The following is a 26,447-nucleotide window of genomic DNA, read 5'->3' as shown; positions in this document are numbered from 1 at the left end:
AGTATTTACAGGGGGTCCCCGGGAGTGTGTCAGTGTTTGTACAGGATCTCTCGTAGAAAATTTTGGAAATCACTGCCCTATTGCAGCAAAAGATAATTAAACTCACATTCTGCTCCTCCCTCTGTTGTATCTACTCCCTCACCCGGTTAGTGGTTATTTCCTTGGATACGATTTGCTGTCCAGCACCCTGATATTTGCAGTCCTCCCTCTCACCTACAATCTTCCGATCTTCCCAAATCCAAGCTTGGTGTCACCTGATGCAACGTTCCCCCACCCCCTGACCCCTACCAGCCGCGGCGATGCCTGGATTAACCTGAGGTACCCGGGTACGCTGGGTACAGAATACTGATGTGGGGTGAGCTGCAGTCCAGCAGAGTGGAGTCCCTGCATCCAGTTAGTATTTTTCTGGTGTTCTTTGCCAAAGTATTTTTTTCCCCATGGAAATCTGAAGCAGCACAAACATCGATTGTGGCACCTCATCCTTGCACAGAATTACACAGAATGTACAGCACAGAAACAGGCCATTCGGCCCAACTGGTCCATGCTGGTGTTTATGCTCCACACGAGCCTCCTCCCTCCCTACTTCATCTCACCCTATCACCGTATCCTTCTATTCCTTTCTCCCTCATGTGTTTATCCAGCTTCCCCTTAAATGTATCTACACTATTCACCTCAACTACTCCTTGTGGGAGCGAGTTCCACATTCTCACCACTCTCTGGGTGAAGAAGTTTCTCCTGAATTCCCTATTGGGTTTATTAGTGACTATTTTATATTTATGGCCCCGAGTTTTGGTCTCCCCCACAAGTGGAAACATCTTCTCTCCGTCTACCCTATCAAACCCTTAACCCAATCTTAAAGACCTCCATCAGGTCACCCCTCAGTCTTCTCTTTTCTCGAGAATAGAGCCCCAGCCTGTTCAGCCTTTCCTGATAGGTATAACCTCTCAGTTCTGGTGTCATCCTAATAAATCTTTTTGCACCTTCTCCTCTGTATCCTTTCCATAATACGGAGACCAGAGTTGAGTTTGGCCAGACAGGGGATCACTGATCAGGATGGGGCCAAATATCGAAGAATGTGATGGAACTGGAGGACACCACGGTGGTTTCTGTAACAGGCATTTAGTATTTTTCTTGGGAGGTGTAATTTTCAGCAACTTTCAGACAAACCCTATTGTGGAAACTGTGACCAACTCTGAGCCCAGCACCGTCTCGGCAAGCCTGCCCCTGGCGAGGCTGCTACTGTGCCCAATTTCTGGCTGTAATCGGTGCTGGACTGCCTGCCTCGCCCCTCTGGGTAAAGTGAACATCATCTCTAACTGGCTCACGGTCTTTCATTTTCAGAACGAGATGCTGGAGGAGGGACATGACTATGCGGTGATGCTGTACACCTGGAGGAGCTGCTCGCGAGCCATCCCACAGGTAACTCCGATTGTCACAGGCTGTCCTAAAATCAGTGTGTCAGGGCAAGTGTGTCAGGGCAAGTGCATCAGAGTATCAATCAACAACAACTCGCATTTATATAGCGCCTTTAATGTAGTGAAACGTCCCAAGGTGCTTCACAGGAGCGATTATCAGACAAAATTTGACACCGAGCCATATAAGGAGATATTAGGACAGGTGACCAAAAGTTTGGTCAAAGAGGTAGGTTTTAAGGAGCGTCTTAAAGGAGGAGAGAGAGAGGCGGAGAGGTTTAGGGAGGGAATTCCAGAGCTTAGGGCCCAGGCAGCTGAAGGCACGGCCGCCAATGGTTAAAATCGGGGATGCTTAAGAGGCCAGAATTGGAGGAGCGCAGAGATCTTAGTACAGCACCGAAAGAGGCCATTCAGCCCATCGTGCCTGTGCCGGCTCTTTGAAAGAGCTATCCAATTCGTCGCACTCCCCGCTGCTCTTTCCCCATAGCCCTGCAAATTTTTCCTTTTTAATTATTTATCCAATTCCCTTTTGAAAGTTATTATTGAATCTGCTTCCACCGCCCTTTCAGGCAGCGCGTTCCAGATCATCACAACTCGCTGCGTAAAAGAAATTCTCCTCATCTCCTGCGCCCAGTGTCGATCCCTCTGCTGTTCCAGGCCCCAATCTCCTGGATAATTTCTATGTTTGTTATAACCCACAGGTGAAGTGCAACGAGCAGCCAAACCGTGTGGAGATCTATGAAAAGACTGTGGAAGTCCTGGAACCTGAGGTCAACAAGCTGATGAAGTTCATGTATTTCCAGGTAATGAACCACTGGGAGGAGTCTCATTCTGGACTGACCTATCCCCAGAGGGGGACAGCCTGAAAATGGGAAATTCTCTCCATCTAACGGTTTCACTGTTGCTCTTGTGAATTAGTTTCTTTAACTCGATGGTTCCATGTCCTTTCCCGGCATCGGCACAGAATGTGGGGATTTTGCCAATCTTTATTGAGCTCCCTGCTTTCCATCGAAAGGTGCCTTGGGACCTTTACCATCCACCTGAATCGCAGCAAAGGCATTGGTTTAATGTCTCATCCAATGGATGGCATCACTGACCAGATTATCTGTTTTTTTAGTGATGTTGGTTGAGGGATAAATATTGGCCCCCAGGACACCTGGGAGAACTCCCCCTGCTCTTCTTCGAAATAGTGGCCGTGGGATCTTCTCCATCCCCGAGAGGACAGACAGGGCCTCAGATTAATGCCTCACCTGAGCGACGGCACCTCCAACAATGCACCACCTCCTCCCTCGACCCCTCCACTGTCTCTCATTTGTCACATTGCTTGTCCGACATCCAGTGCTGGATGAGCAGAAACTTCCTCCAACTAAATATTGGGAAGACGAAGCCATTGTCTTTGCTCCCTGCCACAAACTCCGTTCCCTAGGCCACCGACTCCACCCCTCTCCCCGGCCACTGTCTGAGGCTGAACGAGACATTTCGCAATCCTGGCGTCCTATTTGACCCTGAGATGAACTTCCGACCACATGTCCACTCCATCACCCAGACCGCCTACTTCCACCTCTGTAACATCGCCCGTCTCCGCCCCTGCCTCAGCTCATCTGCTGCTGAAACCCTCATCCATGCCTTTGTCACCTCCAGACTTGACTATTCCAATGCTCTTCTGGCCGGCCTCCCATCTTCCACCTTCTGTAAATTTCAGCTCATCCAAAATTCTGTTGCCTGTATCCTAACTCGCACCAAGTCCCGTTCACCCATCACCCCCTGTGCTCGCTGACCTACACTGGCTCCCGGTCCGGGAACGCCTCGATTTTAAAATTCTCATCCTTGTTTTCAAATCCCTCCGTGGCCCTCGTCCCTCCCTATCGCTGTAACCTGCTCCAGCCCTACAACCCTCCGAGATCTCTGCGCTCCTCCAATTCTGGCCTCTTGCGCATCCCCGATTTTAATCGCTCCACCATTGGCGGCCGTGCCTTCAGCTGCCTGGGCCCTAAGCTCTGGAATTCCCTCCCTAAACCTCTCCACCTCTCTCTCCTCCTTTAAAATGCTCCTGAAAACCTACCTCTTTGACCAAGCTTTTGGTCACCTGTCCTAATATCTTCTTATGTGGCTCGGTGTCAGATTTTGTCTGATAATCGCTCCTGTGAAGCACCTTGGGACATTTTATTATGTTAAAGGCGCTATATAAATGCAAGTTGTTGTTGTTATATATCTATTGGAGTAAAAGAAAGAAAGAGTTTCTGTAGCACCTTTCATGACCTCAGGTCGTCCCAAACCGCTTTACTGCCAATGAAGTTCTTTTGAAGTGTAGTCACTGTTGTAATGAAGGAAATGTGGCAGCCAATTTGCACACAGCAAGATCCCACAAACAGCAATGTGATAATGAGCTGATAATCTGTTTTAGTGATGTTGCTTGAGTGATAAATATTGACCAGGTCACCAGGGAGAACTCACCTGTTCTTCTTTAAATAGTGGTCATGGGATCTTTTAGGTCCACCTGAGAGGGCAGATGGGGCTTCAGTTTAACATCTCATCCAAAAGACGGCACCTCTGACAGTGCAGCACTCCCTCAGTAGTGTCAGCCTGGATTACGTGTTCAAGTCTCTGGAGTGGGGCTGAACCCATAAACTTTGAACTCAGAGGTGAGAGTGTTACCCTCTGAGCCACAGCCGACAATGGGAGGCTGAGGAAGAGGGGAAATGGACCCCAGGCTGTTTCTTGACCCAATCTTCCTCAATCTCCTTTCCCGCTAAATTATTCCACAACTCGATTCTCCTGTGGGTGGAGAAGTCACCCCTGAACTCTCTCCTCATTCCTGACTCCCTTGTTTTTGGCTCCTGTCACCTGATGTTTGACTCATGAATCCAGGACACAAACTGCATTGCTGAATATTTCCGGCACCGTTTAACGCAAAGTATTTTTTTGTTTTAACACAGCGCAAAGCGATCGAGCGTTTCTGCAATGAGGTGAAGCGACTGTGTCACGCGGAGAGGCGCAAGGACTTTGTGTCGGAGGCGTACCTCCTGACCCTGGGAAAGTTCATCAACATGTTCGCTGTGCTGGATGAGCTGAAGAACATGAAGTGCAGCGTCAAGAATGACCACTCGGCCTACAAAAGGTCAGTGCCATTCGTCACCAATTAACACAGGAACAGGAGGAGGCCATTCAGCCCCTCGAACTTGTCATAGCAACAGGAGGAGGTCATTCAGCCCCTCGATCCTGTTACATGGGAACAGGAGGAGTCCATTCAGCCCCTTGAACCTGTTATATAGGAAGAGGAAGGAGGTCATTCAGCCTCTCGAACCTGCCATAGGAATAGGAACAGGAACAGGCCATTCTGCCCCTCGAGCCTGTTACATAGTAACAGGAGGAGGCCATTTTGTTTTTTTTATTCGTTCATGGGATGTGGGCGTCGCTGGCGAGGCCGGCATTTATTGCCCATCCCTAATTGCCCTTGAGAAGGTGGTGGTGAGCCGCCTTCTTGAACCGCTGCAGTCCGTGTGGTGAAGGTTCTCCCACAGTGCTGTTAGGAAGGGAGTTCCAGGATTTTGACCCAGCGACAATGAAGGAACGGCGATATATTTCCAAGTCGGGATGGTGTGTGACTTAAGAACATAAGAACATAAGAAATTGGAGCAGGAGTAGGCCAATCGGCCCCTCGAGCCTGCTCCGCCATTCAATAAGATCATGGCTGATCTGATCCCAACCACAAATCTAAAGAACACAAGAAGTCGGAGCAGGACCCGGCCACATAGCCCCTGGGCCCTCTCCGCCACCCACAGGGCATTGACCGATCCGAACTCAGCTTCATGTCCAATTTCCTGCCCGCTCCCCATAACCCCTAATTCCCTTTACTTCTAGGAAACTGTCTATTTCTGTTTTAAATTTATCTAATGATGTAGCTTCCACAGCTTCCTGGGGCAGCAAATTCCACAGACCTACCACCCTCTGAGTGAAGAAGTTTCTCCTCATCTCAGTTTTGAAAGAGCAGCCCCTTATTCTAAGATTATGCCCCCTAGTTCTAGTTTCACCCATCTTTGGGAACATCCTTACTGCATCCACCCGATCAAGACCCTTCACAATCTTATATGTTTCAATAAGATCGCCTCTCATTCTTCTGAACTCCAATGAGTAGAGTCCCAATCTACTCAACCTCTCCTCATATGTCCGCCCCCTCATCCCCGGGATTAACCGAGTGAACCTTCTTTGTACTGCCTCGAGAGCAAGTATGTCTTTTCTTAAGTATGGAGACCAAAACTGTATGCAGTATTCCAGGTGCGGTCTCACCAATACCTTGTATAACTGCAGCAATACCTCCTTGTTTTTATATTCTATCCCCCTAGCAATAAAAGCCAACATTCCGTTGGCTTTCTTGATCACCTGCTGCACCTGCATACCAACTTTTTGATTTTCTTGCACTAGGACCCCCAGATCCCTTTGTACTGCAGTACTTTCCAGTCTCTCGCCATTAAGAAAATAACTTGCTCTCTGATTTTTCCTGCCAAAGTGCATAACCTCACATTTTCCAATATTATATTGCATCTGCCAAATCTCCGCCCACTCACCCAGCCTGTCTATATCCCCTTGCAGGTTTTTTATGTCCTCCTCACTCTCTACTTTCCCTCCCATCTTTGTATCATCTGAAAATTTTGATATGTTGCACTCGGTCCCCTCCTCCAAATCGTTAATATAGATTGTAAAGAGTTGGGGACCCAGCACCGACCCCTGTGGAACACCACTGGTTACTGGTTGCCAGTCCGAAAATGAACCATTTATCCCAACTCTCTGCTTCCTGTTCGATAACCAATCCTCCACCCATGCCAGAATATTACCCCCAATCCCGTGATTTTTTATCTTAAGTAATAATCTTTTATGTGGCACCTTGTCGAATGCCTTCTGGAAGTCTAAATACACTATGTCCACTGGTTCCCCTTTATCCACCCTGTACGTTATATCCTCGAAGAACTCAAGCAAATTTGTCAGACATGACTTCCCCTTCATAAAGCCATGCTGACTTTGTCCTATTAAATTATGCTTATCTAAATGTTCCGTTACTGTCTCCTTAATAATAGACTCCAAAATTTTACCCACCACAGATGTTAAGCTAACTGGCCTATAATTTCCAGCCTTCTGCCTACTACCCTTTTTAAATAACGGTGTTACATTAGCAGTTTTCCAATCTGCCGGGACCTCTCCTGAGTCCAGGGAATTTTGGAAAACTATCACCAAAGCATCCACAATCCCTACTGCCACTTCCCTCAAGACCCTAGGATGGAAGCCATCAGGTCCAGGGGATTTATCCGCCTTGAGTCCCATTATTTTACTGAGTACCATCTCTTGAGTGATTTTAATCGTATTTAGCTCCTCCCCCCCGAGAGTCCCCTGTTTGTCCAGTGTTGGGATATTCTTAGTGTCCTCTACTGTAAAGACTGAAACAAAATATTTGTTCAGCATTTTTGCCATCTCCATGTTTCCCACCATTAATTTCCCGGTCTCATCCTCTAAGGGACCTATGTTTGCCTTAGCCACCCTTTTTCTTTTTATATAACTATAGAAACTCTTGCTATCTGTTTTTATATTTTTTGCTAATTTCTTTTCATAATCTAACTTCCCTTTCTTAATCAATCCTTTAGTTACTTTTTGCTGTCTTTTGAAGAATTCCCAATCTTCTATCCTCCCACTAAGTTTGGCTACCTTATATGTCCTTGTTTTTAGTCGGATACTATCCTTGATTTCTTTACTTAGCCACGGATGGCTGTCATTTCTTTTACACCCTTTTTTCCTCAGTGGAATATATTTATTTTGAAAGTTGTAAAATAACTCCCTAAATGAACACCACTGCTCATGTACCGTCTTACCCTTTAATCTATTTTCCCAGTCCACTTTAATCAATTCCGCTCTCATACCATCATAGTCTCCTTTATTCAAGCTCAGTACGCTTGTTTGAGAATCAACCTTCTCACCCTCTAATTGGATATGGAATTCAACCATGTTGTGGTCGCTCGTTCCAAGGGGATCCTTAACTAGGACATTATTAATTAATCCTGACTCATTACACAGGACCAGGTCCAAGGTTGCCTGCCCCCTTGTAGGATCAGTTACATACTGCTCAAGAAATCCATCCCTGATGCACTCAATGAACTCGTCCTCAAGGCTGCTCTGCCCAATTTGATTTGTCCAGTTAATATGATAATTAAAATCCCCCATAATTATGGCTGTTCCCTTATTACATGCCCCGACTATCTCCTGATTAATACTTCTTCCAGCAGAGTTGCAACTATTAGGAGGCCTATATACTACGCCCACTAATGTTTTTTTTCCCTTATTATTCCTTATCTCCACCCAAACTGTTTCATTATCTTGATGCTTTGTCCCAATATCATTTCTCTGTATTACAGTGATTCCTTCCTTTATTAACATAGCCACCCCACCTCCCCTTCCTTCCTGCCTGTCCTTCCTGATTGTTAAATACCCTGGCATATGACTTGGAGGGGAACGTGCAGGTGGTGTTGTTCCCATGTGCCTGCTGCTCTTGTCCTTCTAGGTGGTAGAGGTCGCAGGTTTGGGAGGTGCTGTTGAAGAAGCCTTTGCGAGTTGCTGCAGTGCATCTTGTGGATGGTACACACTGCAGCCACTGTGCGCCGGTGGTGAAGGGAGTGAATGTTTAGGGTGGTGGATGGGGTGCCAATCAAGCGGGCTGCTTTGTCCTGGATGGTGTTGAGCTTCTTGAGTGTTGTTGGAGCTGCACTCATCCAGGCAAGTGGAGAGTATTTCATCACACTCCTGACTTGTGCCTTGTAGATGGTGGAAAGGCTTTGGGGAGTCAGGAGGTGAGTCACTCACTGCAGAATACCCAGCCTCTGACCTGCTCTCGTAGCCACAGCATTTATATGGCTGGTCCAGTTAAGTTTCTGGTCAATGGTGTCCCCCAGGATGTTGATGGTGGGGGATTCGGAGATGGTAATGCTGTTGAATGTCAAGGGGAGGTGGTTAGACTCTCTCTAGTTGGACATGGTCATTGTCTGGCATGAATGTTACTTGCCACTTATCAGCCCAAGCCTGGATGTTGTCCAGATCTTGCTGCATGCGGGCACGGACTGCTTCATTATCTGAGGGGTTGCGAATGGAACTGAACACTGTGCAATCATCAGTGAACATCCCCATTTCTGGTCATTGATGAAGCAGCTGAAGATGGTTGTGCCTAGGACACTGCTCTGAGGAACTCCTGCAGCAGTGTCCCGGGGCTGAGAGGATTGGCCTCCAACAACCACTACCATCTTCCTTTGTGCAAGGTATGACTCCAGGCACTGGAGAGTTTTCCCCCTGATTCCCATTGACTTCAATTTTACTAGGGCTCCTTGGTGCCACACTCGGTCAAATGCTGCCTTGATGTCAAGGGCAGTCACTCTCACCTCACCTCTGGAATTCAGCTCTTTTATCCATGTTTGGACCAAGGCTGTAATGAGGTCTGGAGCCGAATGGTCCTGGCGGAACCCAAACTGAGCATCGGTGAGCAGGTTATTGGTGAGTAAGTGCCGCTTGATAGCACTGTCGACGACACTTTCCATCACTTTGCTGATGATTGAGAGTAGTCTGATGGGGCGGTAATTGGCCGGATTGGATTTGTCCTGCTTTTTGTGGACAGGACATACCTGGGCAATTTTCCACAATGTCAGGTAGATGCCAGTGTTGTCGCTGCACTGGAACAGCTTGGCTAGAGGCGCAGCTAGTTCTGGAGCACAAGCCTTCAGCACTACAGCCGGGATGTTGTCGGGGCCCATAGCCTTTGCTGTATCCAGTGCACTCAGCCGTTTCTTGATATCACGTGGAGTGAGTCGAATTGGCTGAAGACTGGCTTCTGTGATGGTGGGGATATCGGGAGGAGGCCGAGATGGATCGTCCACTCGGCACTTCTGGCTGAAGATGGTTGCAAACGCTTCAGCCTTGTCTTTTGCACTCACGTGCTGGACTCCGCCATCATTGGGGATGGGGATGTTTGCAGAGCCTCTTCCTCCCGTTAGTTGTTTAATTGTCCACCACCATTCACGACTGGATGTGGCAGGACTGCAGAGCTTTGATCTGATCCGTTGGTTGTTGTTGGTTGAACCCTTTAAGCCTGTTCCATCATCCAATTAGATCTCGGTTGATCTGCATCTCAACTCCATTTTCCCACCTTTTCTCCATATCCCTCGATACCCTCACCCAGTAAAAATCTATCGATCTCAGCCTTGAAAACTCCAATTGACCCTCAGCGTCCACAGCCTGTTGAGGGAGAGAGTTCCAGATTCCCACTCCCCTTTGTGTGAAGAAATGCTTCCTGACATCACCCCTGAACGGCCCGGCTCTAATTTTAAGGTTCTGCCCCCTTGTTCTGGACTCCCCCCACCAGAGGAAATAGTTTCTCTCTGTCGACCCTATCAAATCCTTTAATCATCTTAAACACCTCGATTAGATCACCCCTTAATCTTCGATACTCGAGGGAACACAAGACCGGTCTGTGCAACCTGTCCTCGTAATTTAACCCTTTTATCCCTGTTATCATTCTGGTGAATCTGCACTGCACCCCCTCCGATATATTGAACGTGCAAATCTGCCGGAGATCTTATTTCAGTTTGGACTTGTTCTCTCCGTCCTTTGAACAACACCCCACCGCCCCCCACCTTCAGCGGTGCCTGAAGCCGTGCTGAGCTCCCGAACAAAATGAGCCTTAGTTTGACCTCTGGTTTGTGCTGAGTTGGCTGAAGTCAGTCGGGCTGCTACAGGTGGACACAGTGCCCCAGGGTGAGGGGCTCGGTGCCCCAGGGTGAGGGTCTCGGTGCCCCAGGGAGAGGGGCTGGGTGCCCCAGGGAGAGGGGCTCGGTGCCCCAGGGTGAGGGTCTCGGTGCCCCAGGGTGAGGGGTTCGGTGCCCCAGGGTGAGGGGCTCGGTGCCCCAGGGTGAGGGGCTGCGTGCCCCAGGGTGAGGGGCTGGGTGCCCCAGGGTGAGGGACTGGGTGCCCCAGGGTAAGGGGCTCGGTGTGCCCCACGGTAAGGGGCTGGGTGCCCCAGGGTAAGGGACTGGGTGCCCCAGGGTAAGGGGCTCGGTGCCCCAGGGTAAGGGACTCGGTGCCCTAGAGTAAGGGACTCTGTGCCCCAGGGTAAGGGGCTCGGTGCCCCAGGGTAAGGGGCTCGGTGCCCCAGGGTAAGGGGCTCGGTGCCTCAGGGTAAGAGGCTCGGTGCCCCAGGGTAAGGGACTCGGTGCCCTAGAGTAAGGGACTCGGTGCCCCAGGGTAAGGGACTCGGTGCCCCAGGGTAAGGGGCTCGGTGCCCCAGGGTAAGGGGCTCGGTGCCCCAGGGTAAGAGGCTCGGTGCCCCAGGGTGAGGGACTCGGTGCCCCAGGGTGAGGGACTCGGTGCCCCAGGGTGAGGGACTCGGTGCCCCAGGGTGAGGGGCTCGGTGCCCCAGGGTGAGGGACTCGGTGCCCCAGGGTGAGGGGCTCGGTGCCCCAGGGTAAGGGGCTCGGTGCCCCAGGGTAAGGGAATGGAAAGATCAGCCAGAATCCTGAATGCTGCCCAGTGAATCCTGCTGGGAATTGTGCCTTGAGTGGACAGGATTGGGTTTGGCTGCGATGAGTCTAATGGTTAAATAAACTCCTGACACTCACCGTCTAGGGTCACGGTCGGAGGTCATCTGCTTGGGTGAGGTAGGGGGCGGCCAACATCCATGGAACTGGACCTCAGAGAGCGTCAGGGGTCAGTGCCTTCGGTGGGGGGAAGGTAGAGACAGCGAGTAAAATAACATAATTGATGTAGAAAATATCTGTTGTTAAAACTTGCTGAAATGCGGAGACTTTACGAAGAGATAAACCAGTGTTGAGTTCCAAAGCTCTTTGACCCCTGACCCTGTGCTGGGAGTGGCCAACCCCTGACCCCGTGCTGGGAATGACTGACCCCTGACCCCATGCTGGGAATGACCGACCCCTGACCCTGCGCTGGGAATGACCGACCCCTGACCCTGTGCTGGGAACGACCAACCCCTGACCCTGTGCTGGGAATGACCGACCCCTGACCCTGTGCTGGGAATGACCGACTCCTGACCCTGTGCTGGGAACGACCGACCCCTGACCCTGCGCAAGGAATGACCGACCCCTGACCCTGCGCTGGGAATGACCGACCCCTGACCCTGCGCTGGGAATGACTGACCCCTGACCCCATGCTGGGAATGACCGACCCCTGACCCTGCGCTGGGAATGACCGACCTCTGACCCTGTGCTGGGAATGACCGACCCCTGACCCTGCGCTGGGAATGACCTACCTCTGACCCTGTGCTGGGAATGACCGACCCCTGACCCTGTGCTGGGAATGACCGACCCCTGACCCTGTGCTGGGAATGACTGACCTCTGACCCTGTGCTGGGAATGACCGACCCTCTAACTCTGAGTCTTCCCGTGTTTCAGGGCTGCTCAATTCCTACGGAAAATGGCTGATCCTCAGTCCATACAGGAGTCTCAGAACCTTTCCATGTTCCTGGCCAATCACAACAGGATAACCCAGGTAAGAGCTGAGGGCCGCGACGGGCTGGGCCCCAGAACCAGCGACTAACTGAACGAAAAACAGACATTCCAGATAGGTACAGCAGCGTCTGAAAGAGAAATGATAAGTGAAGGCTTCAGCGGAGCCTCTTGGCTAGAACAGGTTCGATGGGCCAAAGGGCCAGCCCCTGTTCCTGTGATCCGATATTCACCATCCAAGTTATAAAACACGGGTTAGGCCCCAGCTGGAGTATTGTGTCCAATTCTGGGCACCGCACTTTAGGAAGGATGTGATGGCCTTAGAGAGGGTGCAGAGGAGATTTACTAGAATGGTCCCAGGGATGAGGGACTTCAGTTATGTGGAGAGACTGGAGAAGCTGGGATTGTTCTCCTTAGAACAGAGAAGGTTAAGGGGAGATTTAATAGAGGTGTTCAAAATCATGAAGGGTTTTGATAGAGTAAATAAGGAGATTCAGCAACTGTCCCTCTAGATTGGAAAATTGCACATGTCACTCCGCTTTTTAAGAAAGGAGAGAGAGGGAAACCGGGGAATTATAGACCAGTTAGCCTGACATCTGTTGTGGGGAAAATGCTGGAGTCTATAATTAAGGATAGGGTGACTGAACACCTCGAGGATTTTCAGCTAATCAGAGAGAGCCAGCATGGATTTGTGAAAGGTAGGTCGTGCCTGACAAACCTGATTGAATTTTTTGAAGAGTTGACTATAGTATTGGACAGGAGAATGTCAATGGATGTTATTTATATGGACTTCCAGAAAGGAATTTAATAAGGTCCCACATAAGAGACTGTTAGCTAAGATAGAAGCCCATGGAATCGAGGGAAAAGTACGGACTTGGTTAGGAAGTTGGCTGAGCGAAAGGCGACAGAGAGTAGGGATAATGGGAAGGTACTCACATTGGCAGGATGTGACTAGTGGAGTCCCGCAGGGATCTGTCTTGGGGCCTCAATTATTCACAATATTTATTAACGACTTAGATGAAGGCATAGAAAGTCTCATATCTAAGTTTGCCGATGACACAAAGATTGGTGGCATTGTAAGCAGTGTAGATGAAAACATAAAATTACAAAGCGATATTGATAGATTAGGTGAATGGGCAAAACTGTGGCAAATGGAATTCAATGCAGACAAATGTGAGGTCATCCACTTTGGATCAAAAAAGAATAGAACAGGGTACTTTCTAAATGGTAAAAAGTTAAAACCAGTGGATGTCCAAAGGGACTTAGGGGTACAGGTACATAGATCATTGAAGTGTCATGAACAGATGCAGAAAATAATCATTAAGGCTAATGGAATGTTGGCCTTTATATCTAGAGGACTAGAGTACAAGGGGGCAGAAGTTATGCTGCAGCTATACAAAACCCTGGTTAGACCGCACCTGGAGTACTGTGAGCAGTTCTGGGCACCGCACCTTTGGAAGGACATATTGGCCTTGGAGGGAGTGCAGCGTAGGTTTACTAGAATGATACCCGGACTTCAAGGGTTAAATTACGAGGAGAGATTACACAAATTGGGGTTGTATTCTCTGGAGTTTCGAAGGTTAAGGGGTGATCTGATCAAAGTTTATAAGATATTAAGGGGAACAGATAGGGTGGATAGAGAGAAATTATTTCCGCTGGTTGGGGATTCTAGGAGTAGGGGGCACAGTCTAAAAATTAGAGCCAGACCTTTCAGGAGCGAGATGAGAAAACATTTCTACACACAAAGGGTGGTAGAAGTTTGGAACTCTCTTCTGCAAACGGCAATTGATACTAGCTCAATTGCTAAATTTAAATCTGAGATAGATAGCTTTTTGGCAACCAAAGGTATTAAGGGATATGGGCCAAAGGCAGGTATATGGAGTTAGATCACAGATCAGCCAAGATCTTATCAAATGGTGGAGCAGGTTCGAGGGGCTGAATGGCCTCCTCCTGTTCCGATGTTCCGATGTTTCCTGTGGCAGAAGACTCGGTAACAAAAGGACGCAGATCAGAGGGGAGATGAGGAGAATTTTTTCTTACACATAGAAACATTGAAAAATTTGCGGCCATTCGACCCATCGTGTCTGTGCCGGTTGAAAAAGAGTTACCCAGCGAGTTGTTCTGATCTGGAATGTGCTGCCTGAAAGGGCGGTGGAAGCAGATTCAATAATAACTTTCAAAAGCGAATTGGATAAATACTTGAAGGGAAAAAATTGCAGGGCAATGGGGAAAGAGCAGGGGGGAATGGGACCAATTGGGTAGCTCTTTCAAAGAGCCGGCACTGGTGCGATTGGGCCGAATGGCCTCCTCCAGTGCTATAATTTCTATGATTCTATGGGATGGTCAGCCTGGAAATATCCCTCTGTAAGACTGACCAAGCGGGGCGGGGCAGAGGGACTGATGGAGATGAGGCGTTCAGAATATTTACAAAAGGTTTTGAGAGGGTGAGTAGCGAAAGATTGTTTGGAGAATCGGTTACAGGGTTGGACCAGGGTGGGGGGGCTCACAAACTGACGACTATCACTGGAAGAATGGAGGGGAACTTATTCGAACAGGGAATGCTTTACCACAAGGGGGCTATTGAGAGAGAGAGAGAGAGAGAGACTGTAACCTCAGTTAAAAGGAGATTGGTAAGGATTTGAAAATGTTTTAAGGTTCGGGGGAAAGGCGAGGGAAATGGGATTAGAGTAACCGAGCCCCGGGGGAAGAGATAGCACAGGTTCGGGCACAATGGGCCGAGTGGCCTCATTCCGTGCTCTAATTTCTGTGATTTCTTGGTGCACCTTGCGGTGGCTGATGGGTTGAATCACCTATTAATAGATCTTAAATCGATCTTAAAGTCTCTAAAGGTGTTTGTATCAAATAAAGATCACCCCCAACCTGCTTTTTGAAAAGGTATCGCATCATATCGAAGGTCAGTGTCTTTATCGATATCACTCGGTCCGTGTGATCTCCTGGACTGGTGTCAATCACCAGAGGGGGTCGGAGAGGAATTTTACAAAATATTTTTTTCCTTATTGGCCCGGGGTTTTTTCCTCTGGTTTCATGTCTCTCCCAGGAAATTACAGGGTTACAGGGGTAGGGGGTGGGGGCAGGAGGGAGGGAGGTGGAGGGAGGGGAGACGGGGGGGGGAGACGGGGGGGAGGGGAGGAGAGACAGGGGGAGGAGGGGGGGAGGTGGAGGGAGGGGGGTAGGGGGGAGGGGAAAGACGGGGGAGAGACAGGGGGGAGGGGAGACGGGAGGAGGGGAGGGGAGACGGGGGGGGGAGGGGAGGGGAGACGGGGGGGAGGGGAGGAGGGGGGAGGCAGTGGACGGGGGGGAAACGGGGGGGAGGTGGAGGGAGGGGAAAGACGGTGGGGAGATGGGGGGGAGGGGAGGTGAAGGGAGGGGAGACGGGGGGAGGAGGGGGGAGGTGGAGGGAGGGGAGACGGGGGGGGGGGAGGGGGGAGGTGGAGGGAGGGGAGACGGGGAGGAGGGGGGGAGATGGGGGGGAGACGGGGGCGAGGGGAGGAGCAAGTGTTTGGTTCTGATGCTCTGACCGTCTGGCTGGACCCTCACTGACTGGGTGTGTAAGGTGGGCTGAGCTGACCTGTCCCTGCCTGACCCGTGCTGTGTTCCAGTGCCTGCACCAGCAGTTGGAGGTGATTCCCGGATACGAGGAGCTCTTGGCCGATATCGTCAATATCTGTGTCGATTACTACGAGAACAAGATGTACCTGACGCCCAGTGAGAAACACATGCTGCTGAAGGTAACGGGGATTAGTGTCGGGTGGGACACACTCGCACACACTCACACACACACACACACCCACAGACACACACACAGACACACCCACACAGACACACACACACAGACACTCACACACAGACACTCACACACAGACACTCACACACAGACACACACACACAGACACTCACACACAGACACTCACACACACACCCACACACACGACTCAGGTGTGTGCCAGGTGTCTATAATCAGTGTGTAAGGGATGTCCAGGGCGGGTGAAATCATCACTGCTCCCAAACGTTGTAAGGTGCCCAGACCCCGGGGTCTCTCGTCCCGCTCGGTAAAACGGAGCTTTCCGTATGGGCTCAAGAAAAGAAGGAAAAACTGAAATGTCTGTGTCTGCCTCCATGGGGAGGGGTTGTATTCTTTATTTGTCTGTGGGGGGGTTGTGTCTGTGTGGGGTGGGGGGAGGAGGGTGTGTGTTTCTGCATTAAGGGCTCAAGAGAATTGGAGAAACATTTACTGGGCTATGGGGAAAGAGCAGGGGGAGTGGGTCTAATTGGATAGCTCTTTCAAAGAGCCGGCACAGGCACGATGGGCCGAACGGCCTCCTCCTGTGCTGTAAGATTCTATGAAGTCTCTGGAGGGGGACTTGAACTCACGACCTTCTGCCTCGGAGGCGAGAGTGCTGCCCCCTGACCCACGGCTCTCACCTTTCATCACTCACCTCGGCCTCATTCTTCAACCGACAATCTCGTCCCGCTGAAAGGCAAATTATTGAAAACAAAATGATTTCCACACGAGCTGCAGTAAAGAATGAGAACGTTTTTTGAAAATGAATTTCCGATGCACAGTGGGGCCAGCAGTGTGAGCTCATAGAATCACCGAACTTTACAGCACAGGAGGAGGCCATTCGGCCCATCGTGCCTGTGCTGGTGCTTTGAAAGATCTATCCAATTAGTCCCACTCCCCCTGCTCTTTCCCCACAGCCCTGCACATTTTTCCCTTCAAGTATTTATCCAATTCCCTTTTGAAAGTTATTATTGAATCTGCTTCCACCGCCCTTTCAGGCAGCGCGTTAATAAATCGGTGTTAGTGATGGCTGGAGCTGGTGTGGAGGCCCGGTCCGGGGGGCTGGCAGTACAAGGCTGGGGGTGATGGTAGTGTAACCTAATAATCCAGGGGCCTGGACTAATAATCCAGAGAACGTGAGTTCAAATCCCACCGTGGGCAGTTTGAGAATTTGAATTCAGTTTATAAAAATCTGGTCTCGGTAAAAGTGACCGTGAAACTGTCGGATTGTCGTAAAAACCCAACGGGTTCACCGATGTCCCTTTAGGGAAGGAAACCTGCCGTCCTTACCCGGTCTGGGCCGATAGGTGACTCCAGTCCCCACACCCAACGTGGTTGATTCTTAACCTCCCTCTGCAGTGGCCCAGCGAGAAACTCAGTTTGTATCAAAACCGTTCCCAGTGGTTCAAGAAGACGGCCCAGCACCACCTTCTCAGGGCGACTGGGGATGGGCAATAAATGCCGGCCTCGCCAGTGATGACCACATCCCGAGAATGAGTGCGTTAAATAAAACACAAGGTCCAAACTCTCACCATATCCCAAAACCCAGGATAGGAAAAGAAACCAGCCGGTAGTACAACCTCATACAAGCAGGGAGCGCTGCACTGTCGGAGGGTCAGTACTGAGGGAGCGCCGCACTGTCGGAGGGTCAGTACTGAGGGAGTGCCGCACTGTCGGAGGGTCAGTACTGAGGGAGTGCCGCACTGTCGGAGGGTCAGTACTGAGGGAGCGCTGCACTGTCGGAGGGTCAGTACTGAGGGAGCGCTGCACTGTCGGAGGGTCAGTCCTGAGGGAGCGCTGCACTGTCGGAGGGTCAGTACTGAGGGAGTGTCGGAGGGTCAGTACTGAGGGAGTGCCGCACTGTCGGAGGGTCAGTACTGAGGGAGCGCTGCACTGTCGGAGAGTCAGTACTGAGGGAGCGCTGCACTGTCGGAGGGTCAACACTGAGGGAGCGCTGCACTGTCGGAGGGTCGGTACTGAGGGAGCGCTGCACTGTCGGAGGGTCGGTACTGAGGGAGCGCTGCACTGTCGGAGGGTCAGTACTGAGGGAGCGCTGCACTATCGGAGGGTCAGTACTGAGGGAGCGCTGCACTGTCGGATGGTTCATAATTCAGATCTCATATTCAACCTGGGAGGGGTAAGGGGCAATGGGTGGAATTGAAATGGAGGAGCTGAGTGGGGAGCCGGGAACCGGAAATTAAGATGAGTTGGTGGTGATTCCCTCCTGATGTGTCCCCTCCCCATGATGGGCCCTGCCACCTCTTGGGACCTTGTTGCTGGGAGATGGGAGTAATTTTCACTCCTCCCCGCAGTGCAACACTCATTGACCCACAATTTGGGTAAGAACAGCTCTCCTGCTCACTCACTCGCTGGGCCGGTGGCCGAGGCCGTTACCCATCCTGTGTAGGAATCCCCAATACTTGTGGTACATCATTATTGCAGACTCTTCCTGACGAACCTCAGCACCACTCGGGCCCAGTGCTCACACACACACCGCTCCATTTCAAATTTTTTTCTCCCTGACTGCTGACTCTCTGGGGTACAGTTCCCAGGTCACCGACCCTCACTGGGGTACGGGCCCCACAGACACTGACTCTCACTGGGGTACAGTTCCACAGACAGTGACTCACACTGGGGTACGGGCCCCACAGACACTGACTCTCACTGGGGTACAGTTCCACAGACACTGACTCTCACTGGGGTACAGTTCCCCAGACACTGACTCTCACTGGGGTACAGTTCCACAGGCACTGACTCTCACTGGGGTACAGTTCCCCAGACACTGTCTCTCACTGGGTTACAGTTCCACAGACACTGACTCTCACTGGGTTACAGTTCCACAGACACTGACTCTCACTGGGGTACGGGCCCCACAGACACTGACTCTCACTGGGGTACAGTTCCACAGACACTGACTCTCACTGGGTTACAGTTCCACAGACACTGACTCTCACTGGGTTACAGTTCCACAGACACTGTCTCTCACTGGGTTACAGTTCCACAGACACTGACTCTCACTGGGTTACAGTTCCACAGGCACTGACTCTCACTGGGGTACGGGCCCCACAGACACTGACTCTCACTGGGGTACAGTTCCACAGACACTGACTCTCACTGGGTTACAGTTCCACAGACACTGACTCTCACTGGGTTACAGTTCCACAGACACTGATTCTCACTGGGTTATAGTTCCACAGACACTGACTCTCACTGGGTTACAGTTCCACAGACACTGACTCTCACTGGGTTACAGTTCCACAGACACTGATTCTCACTGGGTTATAGTTCCACAGACACTGACTCTCACTGGGGTACAGTTCCACAGACACTGACTCTCACTGGGTTATAGTTCCACAGACACTGACTCTCACTGGGGTACAGTTCCACAGACACTGACTCTCACTGGGGAACGGGTTCAGTTACCTGATGCCTTAACCTCTGTGAAACTTGCCCCAAGTGATCATCGTGTGTGTGAACTGAGAGAGTGACTGTCGGCCGCCAATTCCTTCATGGGGTGTTGCAGCCAATCCCAGTTCCACACGTGAGCACACTCTCGCACGATCTCACACGATCATGCACACACTCACACCCACGATCATGTACACACTCACCCACGATCATGTACACACTCACGCACAATCATGCATAAGCTCGCGATCACGCGCACACACGCACACACCCACTATGCAGGGACCAGTGTCGTTCAGTACCACACCGGGTGGAGCATTTCATTCCTGAGACACCAGGGGAGCAGCGGAGAGGTGTATTAGACCAGAGTGACTGTAGATATTGTGCTTGGTATTTCTGTCCCTCTCATCTTTGCCTTGTTGACAGGTGATGGGCTTCGGCCTGTATCTGATGGACGGGAATGTGAGTAACATCTACAAACTGGACACCAAGAAACGGATAAACCTGAGCAAAATCGACAAGTTCTTCCGGGTAAGAATCCCTTTGACTGACTCCAGTGAACACTCAGTCAGTGAGAGAGACCAGGCCAATTCTGCTCCTTTTCTGTCAGCTTCGAGCTTCTTAATGTCCCCAGGGGACGGAAATCCACCCACGAGATATTTTTCAACGATTCAAAACCTTTGATGAAATAGTGAGCCTGGAATTCCCGACAGGTTAAGTAACTCGTCACCGTTGCACAGAGCTGGTCCAGGCTCCGCTTTCTGTCACGTGTCCTGTCCTGACTAAACTGGGGAAGTGTGCCAGGGAGTGAGGGGAGGATGGATGTGTGTGACCTGCTCCCTCAATAGGTCAGTGGGTCAGTGCACCCCCCAGTGACTGGCTGAACCCATTGGACCAGGAAAGGTCCAGTGTTGACCCCTGACTGTGGTGAGTGAGTTCATCTCAGCAGATTTGGGGCTAAAATGGGCCTCAGGACCCCCTGGGTTGGGAGGGCTCAATACAGCCGGGGATCCTGGAGTAACTGAGTTCAATTCTGGGAACCGCACCTCAGGAGGGATATATTGGCCTTGGAGGGGGTGCAGCGCAGATTCACCAGAATGATACTGGGGATAAAAGGGTTAAATTACGAGGACAAGTTGCACAGACTAGGCTTGTATTCCCTCGAGTATCGAAGATTAAGGGGTGATCTAATCGAGGTGTTGAAGATGATTAAAGGATTTGACAGGGTGGATAGAGAGAAACTATTTCCTCTGGTGGGGGGAGTCCAGAACAAGGGGGCAGAACCTTAAAATCAGAGCCAGGCCGTTCAGGGGTGATGTCAGGAAGCATTTCTTCACACAAAGGGGAGTGGAAATCTGGAACTCTCTCCCCCAAAAAGCTGTTGAGGCCGGGGGTCAATTGGAAATTTCAAAACTGAGATTGATAGATTTAGAAGCATAGAAAAGATACAGCACAAAAGGGGGCCATTCGGCCCATCGTGTCCACGCCGGCTCGAAGAACAACCAGGTGCCCATTCTAATCCCACCTTCCAGCACCCAGTCCGTAGCCCTGCAGCTTACAGCAATTTAGGTGCAGGTCCAGGTACTTTTAAAAGAGTTGAGGGTCCCTGCCTCTACCACCAATTCGGGCAGTGAATTCCATACACCCACCACCCTCTGGGTAAAAAAGTTTTTCCTCATGTCCCCTCTAATCCCTCCGCCAATCAGCTTAAATCTATGTCCTCTAGTTCTTGAACTCTCTGCTAGGGGAAACAGCTACTTCCTGTTTACTTTATCTGGGCCCCTCAATTTTGTACACCTCAATCAAGTCTCCCCTCAGCCTCCTCTGCTCCAAGGGAAGTATTGCTGCAGTTATATAAGGTATTGGTGAGACCGCACCTGGAATACTGCATACAGTTTTGGTGTCCATACTTAAGAAAAGACATACTTGCTCTCGAGGCAGCACAAAGAAGGTTCACTCGGTTAATCCCAGGGATGAGGGGGCGGACATATGAGGAGAGGTTGAGTAGATTGGGACTCTACTCATTGGAGTTCAGAAGAATGAGAGGCGATCTTATTGAAACATATAAAATTGTGAAGGGGCTTGATCGGGTGGATGCGGTAAGGATGTTCCCAAGGATGGGTGAAACTAGAACTAGGGGGCATAATCTTAGAATAAGGGGCTGCTCTTTCAAAACTGAGATGAGGAGAAACTTCTTCACTCAGAGGGTAGTAGGTCTGTGGAATTTGCTGCCCCAGGAAGCTGTGGAAGCTACATCATTAAATAAATTTAAAACAGAAATAGACAGTTTCCTAGAAGTAAAGGGAATTAGGGGTTACGGGGAGCGGGCAGGAAATTGGACATGAATTTAGATTTGAGGTTAGGATCAGATCAGCCATGATCTTATTGAATGGCGGAGCAGGCTCGAGGGGCCAAATGGCCAACTCCTGCTCCTATTTCTTATGTTCTTATATTCTTATGTAAGGAAAACAGCCCCAGCCTATCCAATCTCTCCTCATAGCTGCAATTTTCAAGCCCTGGCAACATTCTTGTAAATCTTCTCTGCACTCTCTCTGGAACAATTACGTCCTTCCTGTAATGTGGTAACCAGAACTGCGCACAATACTCCAGCTGTGGCCTTACCAACGTTTTATACAGTTCCATCATTACATCCTTGCTTTTCTATTCTATACCTCGGCTAATAACGGAGAGCATTCCGTATGCCTTCTTCACAACCTTATCTACCTGTAATGCCACCTTCAGGGACCTGTGCACATGCACTCCAAGGTCTCTCACTTCCTCTACCCCTCTCAATATATTCCCGTTTACTGCATATTCCCTTTTACTGTTTGCCCTCCCTAAGTGCATTACCTCACACTTCTCCGGGTTGAACTCCATTTGCCACTTTTCCGCCCACTCCACCAACCCATTGATATCTTCTTGGAGTCTACAGCTATCCTCTTCACTATCAACTACACTGCCAATTTTTGTGTCGTCTGCAAGTTTGCCAATTATGCCCTCTACATTCAAGTCCAAATCATTAATATATACCACAAACAGCAAGGGACCCAACACTGAGCCCTGTGGCACACCACTGGAAACGGATTTCCATTCGCAAAGACATCCATCGACTTTTACCCTTTGTTTCCTGTTACTGAGCCAATTTTGGATCCAATTCGCCACATTTCCATGTATCCCATGGGCTTTTACCTTTCTGACCCGTCTGCCATGTGGGACCTTGTCAAATGCCTTACTAAAATCCATGTAGACAACATCCACTGCACTAGCCTCATCAATCCTCCTTGTCACTTCCTCAAAGAATTCAATCAGATTTGTAAGGCATGACCTTCCCTGAACAAATCCATGCTGACTATCCCTGATCAAACCATGCCTTTCCAAGTGACAGTTTATCCTATCTCTCAGTATTGATTCTAATAGTTTGCCCACCACCGAGGTAAGACTGACCGGCCTATAATTGTTCGGCCTTTCCCTTGTACCCTTTTTAAACAATGGTACTATGTTTGCAGTCTTCCAGTCCTCCGGTACCTCCCCTGTATCTAGTGAGGATTGGAAAATGATCCTCAGAGCATCCGCTATTTCCTCCCTGGCTTCCTTCAATAGCCTAGGAAACAATCCATCCGGCCCTGGTGACTTATCAACTTTCAAGGATTCCAGTCCCTCAAGTACTTCCTCTCTCGTTATGTTTACCTTATCCAATATTTCACACCTCTCCTCTTTAACTACTACGTCCGGATCATCCCTTTCCTTTGTGAATACGGAGACAAAATATTCATTTAAAACCCTACCCACATCCTCTGCTTCGACATACAAGTTACCCTTCGCATCCCTGATAGAACCCACCTTTTCCTTAGCTATCCTCTTGTTCTTAATGTACTGATAAAACATCTTTGGGTTTTCTTTAATCTTACTAACTAATATTTTTTCATGCCCTCTCTTTGCTTTTCTTATTTCCTTTTTTACATCATCCCTGTACTTTCTATATTCCTCTAGGCTTTCTGCAGTATTTAGTTTTCTGTGACAGTCATAAGCTTTCTTTTTCTGCTTTATCTTGCCCCGTCTTCTTCCAGACAACCAGGGGGCTCTAGATTTGGCAGTGCCACCCGTTTTCTTTGAGGGGACGTGTCTGCATTGTACCCCTAGAATTTCACTTTTTAGTGCCTCCCACTGGCTTGCCACTGATTTCTCCTCAAGTAGTTGTGTCCAGTCCACTTCTGCCAAATCACCTCTTCGTTCTATAAAATTTGCCTTCCCCCAATTTAAAACGTTTACTCCTGATTTAACTCTGTCCTTTTCCATAATAATGCTAAAACTAACTGAATTGTGGTCACTATCCCCAATATGGTCACCCACTGTCACTTCACCCACTTGCCCATCTTCATTTCCCAGGACTAAATCTAGAATTGCATCCCCTCTTGTTGGGCTTATCATGTACTGGCTAAAAAAGTTCTCCTGGACACCGATCGAGAATTTTGCACCCTCTGTGCCCCTCACACTGTTTGAATCCCAGTTGATGTTAGGGTAGTTGAAGTCCCCTCTTATTTTTGCACTCAGAAATTTGCCTACATATTTGTTCTTCTATCTCCCTTTCGCTATTCGGGGGTCTACAGTACACTCCTAGTAGTGTGACTGCCCCTTTTTTATTTCTTAGCTCAACCCATATGGCCTCGATTGATGATTCATTTAGCATATCATCCCTTCTCACAACTGGAATTGATTCTTTAACCAATAATGCTACCCCCCGCCTTCTCTTTTATCACCCACTCTATCCTGCCTGAAAACTCTATATCCAGGGATATTGAGCTGCCAATTGTCCCCCTCTTTAAGCCAGGTTTCCGTTATAGTAATGATATCATGCTGCCATGTGTCTATCTGTGCCCTTAGCTCATCTGCTTTGTTTGTAATACTCCTTGCATTGAAGTATATACCCTTTAACCCCGTCAAATTCCTGTGCTGAACACTATTTAACATTTGCTTCTTTTGCCTTTCTGAGTCGCTAACTACGTCACTAACTGCTTTTCTGCTTCCCGTTTCCTGGTCTGAATTTATCCTATCTGTACCTGCCCTTTGGTTCTCATCCCCCTGCCATACTAGTTTAAATCCTCCCCAACAGAACGAGCAAATGCCCCCACGAGGATATTGGTCCCAGTTCTGCTTGGGTGCAACCCGTCCAGCTTGTACAGGTCCCGCCTTTCCCAGAATCGGTCCCAATGCCTCAGGAATTTAAACCCCTCCCTCCGACACCATCTCTCAAGCCACACATTCATCTGGTCTATTCTCCTATTTCTGCTCTCGCTGGCACGTGGCACTGGGAGTAATCCTGAGATTCCTACCTTAGAGGTCCTGCTTTTTAATTTATTTCCTAACTCCCTATATTCTGCTTGCAGGACCTCATCCTTTTTTTTACCGATGTCTTTGGTCCCGATATGGACCACGACCTCTGGCTGTTCACCCTCCCCCTTCAGAATGTTCTGCAGCCGCTCTGTGACATCCTTGACCCCAGCACCAGGGAGGCAACATACCATCCTGGAGTCACGTCTGCGGCCGCAGGAACGCCTATCTGTTCCCCTTACGATGGAATCCCCTATCACTATTGCTCTCCCATTCTTTTTCCTTCCCTCCTGTGGAGCTGAGTCACTCGTGGTGCCCCGGTCTTGGCTTTTGCTGCTTTCCCCTGATCAGCCATCTCCCCCAACAGTATCCAAAGCGGAATATCTGTTTGAGAGGGAGATGGCCCCAGGGGACTCCTGCTCTACCTGCCTAGTCCTTTTACTCTGCCTGGCGGTCACCCATTTCCTTTCCACCTGCGTAATCTTTACCTGCGGTGTGACCACCTCACTGAACGTGCTATCCACGATAGTCTCAGCATCGCGGATGCTCCACAGTGAATCCACCCACAGCTCCAGCTCCGAAATGCGGTTAGCCAGTAGCTGCAGCTGGACACACTTCCTGTACACATGGTCGCCGGGGACACTGGTCGTGTCCATGACTTCCCACATAGTGCAGGAGGAGCAGATCACGGGGGCGAGCTCTGCTGCCATGACTTGCCTTCGATTAAACTCGTTAGTTACTCCCTTTAAGGAGTTTACTCCTTTAAATTACTCTTCATTTAGAGAATGTTAATTACACCAGGGACCTTGATTCAGTAAAAAACACGACTTGCAATAACTAAATTAAGTTTAGTTTTTTTTTATATTTAGTTTTATTCTCGAAGTTCCTGAGCCCACAGTCCTCAGAAAGAAAAAAACAGAAGAGATTCTCCCCACCGACCACCGACCTGCCTCACCTGTGACCTCACACTGCAGTTTGGTGTTGTTGTTGCTGTGACCCGTCCTCGGTCCCCCCCTCCCCGTCCTCGGTCCCCCCCTCCCCGTCCTCGGTCCCCCCCTCCCCGCTCTCGGTCCCCCCCTCCCCGCTCTCGGTCCCCCCCTCCCCGTCCTCGGTCCCCCCCTCCCCGTCCTCGGTCCCCCCCTCCCCGCTCTCGGTCCCCCCCTCCCCGTCCTCGGTCCCCCCCTCCCCGTCCTCGGTCCCCCCCTCCCCGCTCTCGGTCCCCCCCTCCCCGTCCTCGGTCCCCCCCTCCCCGCTCTCGGTCCCCCCTCCCCGCTCTCGGTCCCCCCTCCCCGTCCTCGGTACCCCCTCCCCGCTCTCGGTCCCCCCCTCCCCGCTCTCGGTCCCCCCTCCCCGCTCTCGGTCCCCCCCTCCCCGCTCTCGGTCCCCCCCTCCCCGCTCTCGGTCCCCCCCTCCCCGCTCTCGGTCCCCCCTCCCCGCTCTCGGTCCCCCCCTCCCCGCTCTCGGTCCCCCCCCTCCCCGTCCTCGGTCCCCCCCTCCCCGTCCTCGGTCCCCCCTCCCCGCTCTCGGTCCCCCCCTCCCCGCTCTCGGTCCCCCCCTCCCCGTCCTCGGTCCCCCCTCCCCGCTCTCGGTCCCCCCCTCCCCGCTCTCGGTCCCCCCCTCCCCGCTCTCGGTCCCCCCCCTCCCCGTCCTCGGTCCCCCCCTCCCCGTCCTCGGTCCCCCCTCCCCGCTCTCGGTCCCCCCCTCCCCGCTCTCGGTCCCCCCCTCCCCGTCCTCGGTCCCCCCTCCCCGCTCTCGGTCCCCCCCTCCCCGCTCTCGGTCCCCCCCTCCCCGCTCTCGGTCCCCCCCCTCCCCGCTCTCGGTCCCCCCCCTCCCCGTCCTCGGTCCCCCCCTCCCCCCTCTCGGTCCCCCCCCTCCCCGCTCTCGGTCCCCCCCTCCCCGTCCTCGGTCCCCCCCTCCCCCCTCTCGGTCCCCCCCCTCCCCGTCCTCGGTCCCCCCCTCCCCGTCCTCGGTCCCCCCTCCCCGCTCTCGGTCCCCCCCTCCCCGCTCTCG

General features: G+C 50.9%; 1 protein-coding gene across 3 annotated transcripts in view; it reads left to right on the top strand.

Annotated features, from left to right (window-relative positions):
* cyfip2 (cytoplasmic FMR1 interacting protein 2) overlaps positions 1 to 26,447 on the top strand; it is a 174,092-nt gene that overhangs the window by 32,340 nt on the left and 115,305 nt on the right. For all 3 annotated transcript variants that reach the window (XM_067995942.1, XM_067995943.1, XM_067995941.1), the window contains exons 4-9: positions 1,342 to 1,419; positions 2,114 to 2,215; positions 4,349 to 4,530; positions 11,846 to 11,942; positions 15,520 to 15,648; positions 19,536 to 19,640. In XM_067995942.1, the coding sequence (XP_067852043.1) occupies positions 1,342 to 1,419; positions 2,114 to 2,215; positions 4,349 to 4,530; positions 11,846 to 11,942; positions 15,520 to 15,648; positions 19,536 to 19,640 (693 nt within the window). The remainder of the gene's footprint in view (positions 1 to 1,341; positions 1,420 to 2,113; positions 2,216 to 4,348; positions 4,531 to 11,845; positions 11,943 to 15,519; positions 15,649 to 19,535; positions 19,641 to 26,447) is intronic.

The sequence above is a fragment of the Heptranchias perlo genome, chromosome 14, assembly GCF_035084215.1.
Source record: "Heptranchias perlo isolate sHepPer1 chromosome 14, sHepPer1.hap1, whole genome shotgun sequence".
Taxonomy (NCBI): domain Eukaryota; kingdom Metazoa; phylum Chordata; class Chondrichthyes; order Hexanchiformes; family Hexanchidae; genus Heptranchias; species Heptranchias perlo.
Note: the sequence above shows the minus strand (reverse complement) of the source record. Positions and strands in the feature narration are given on the sequence as shown.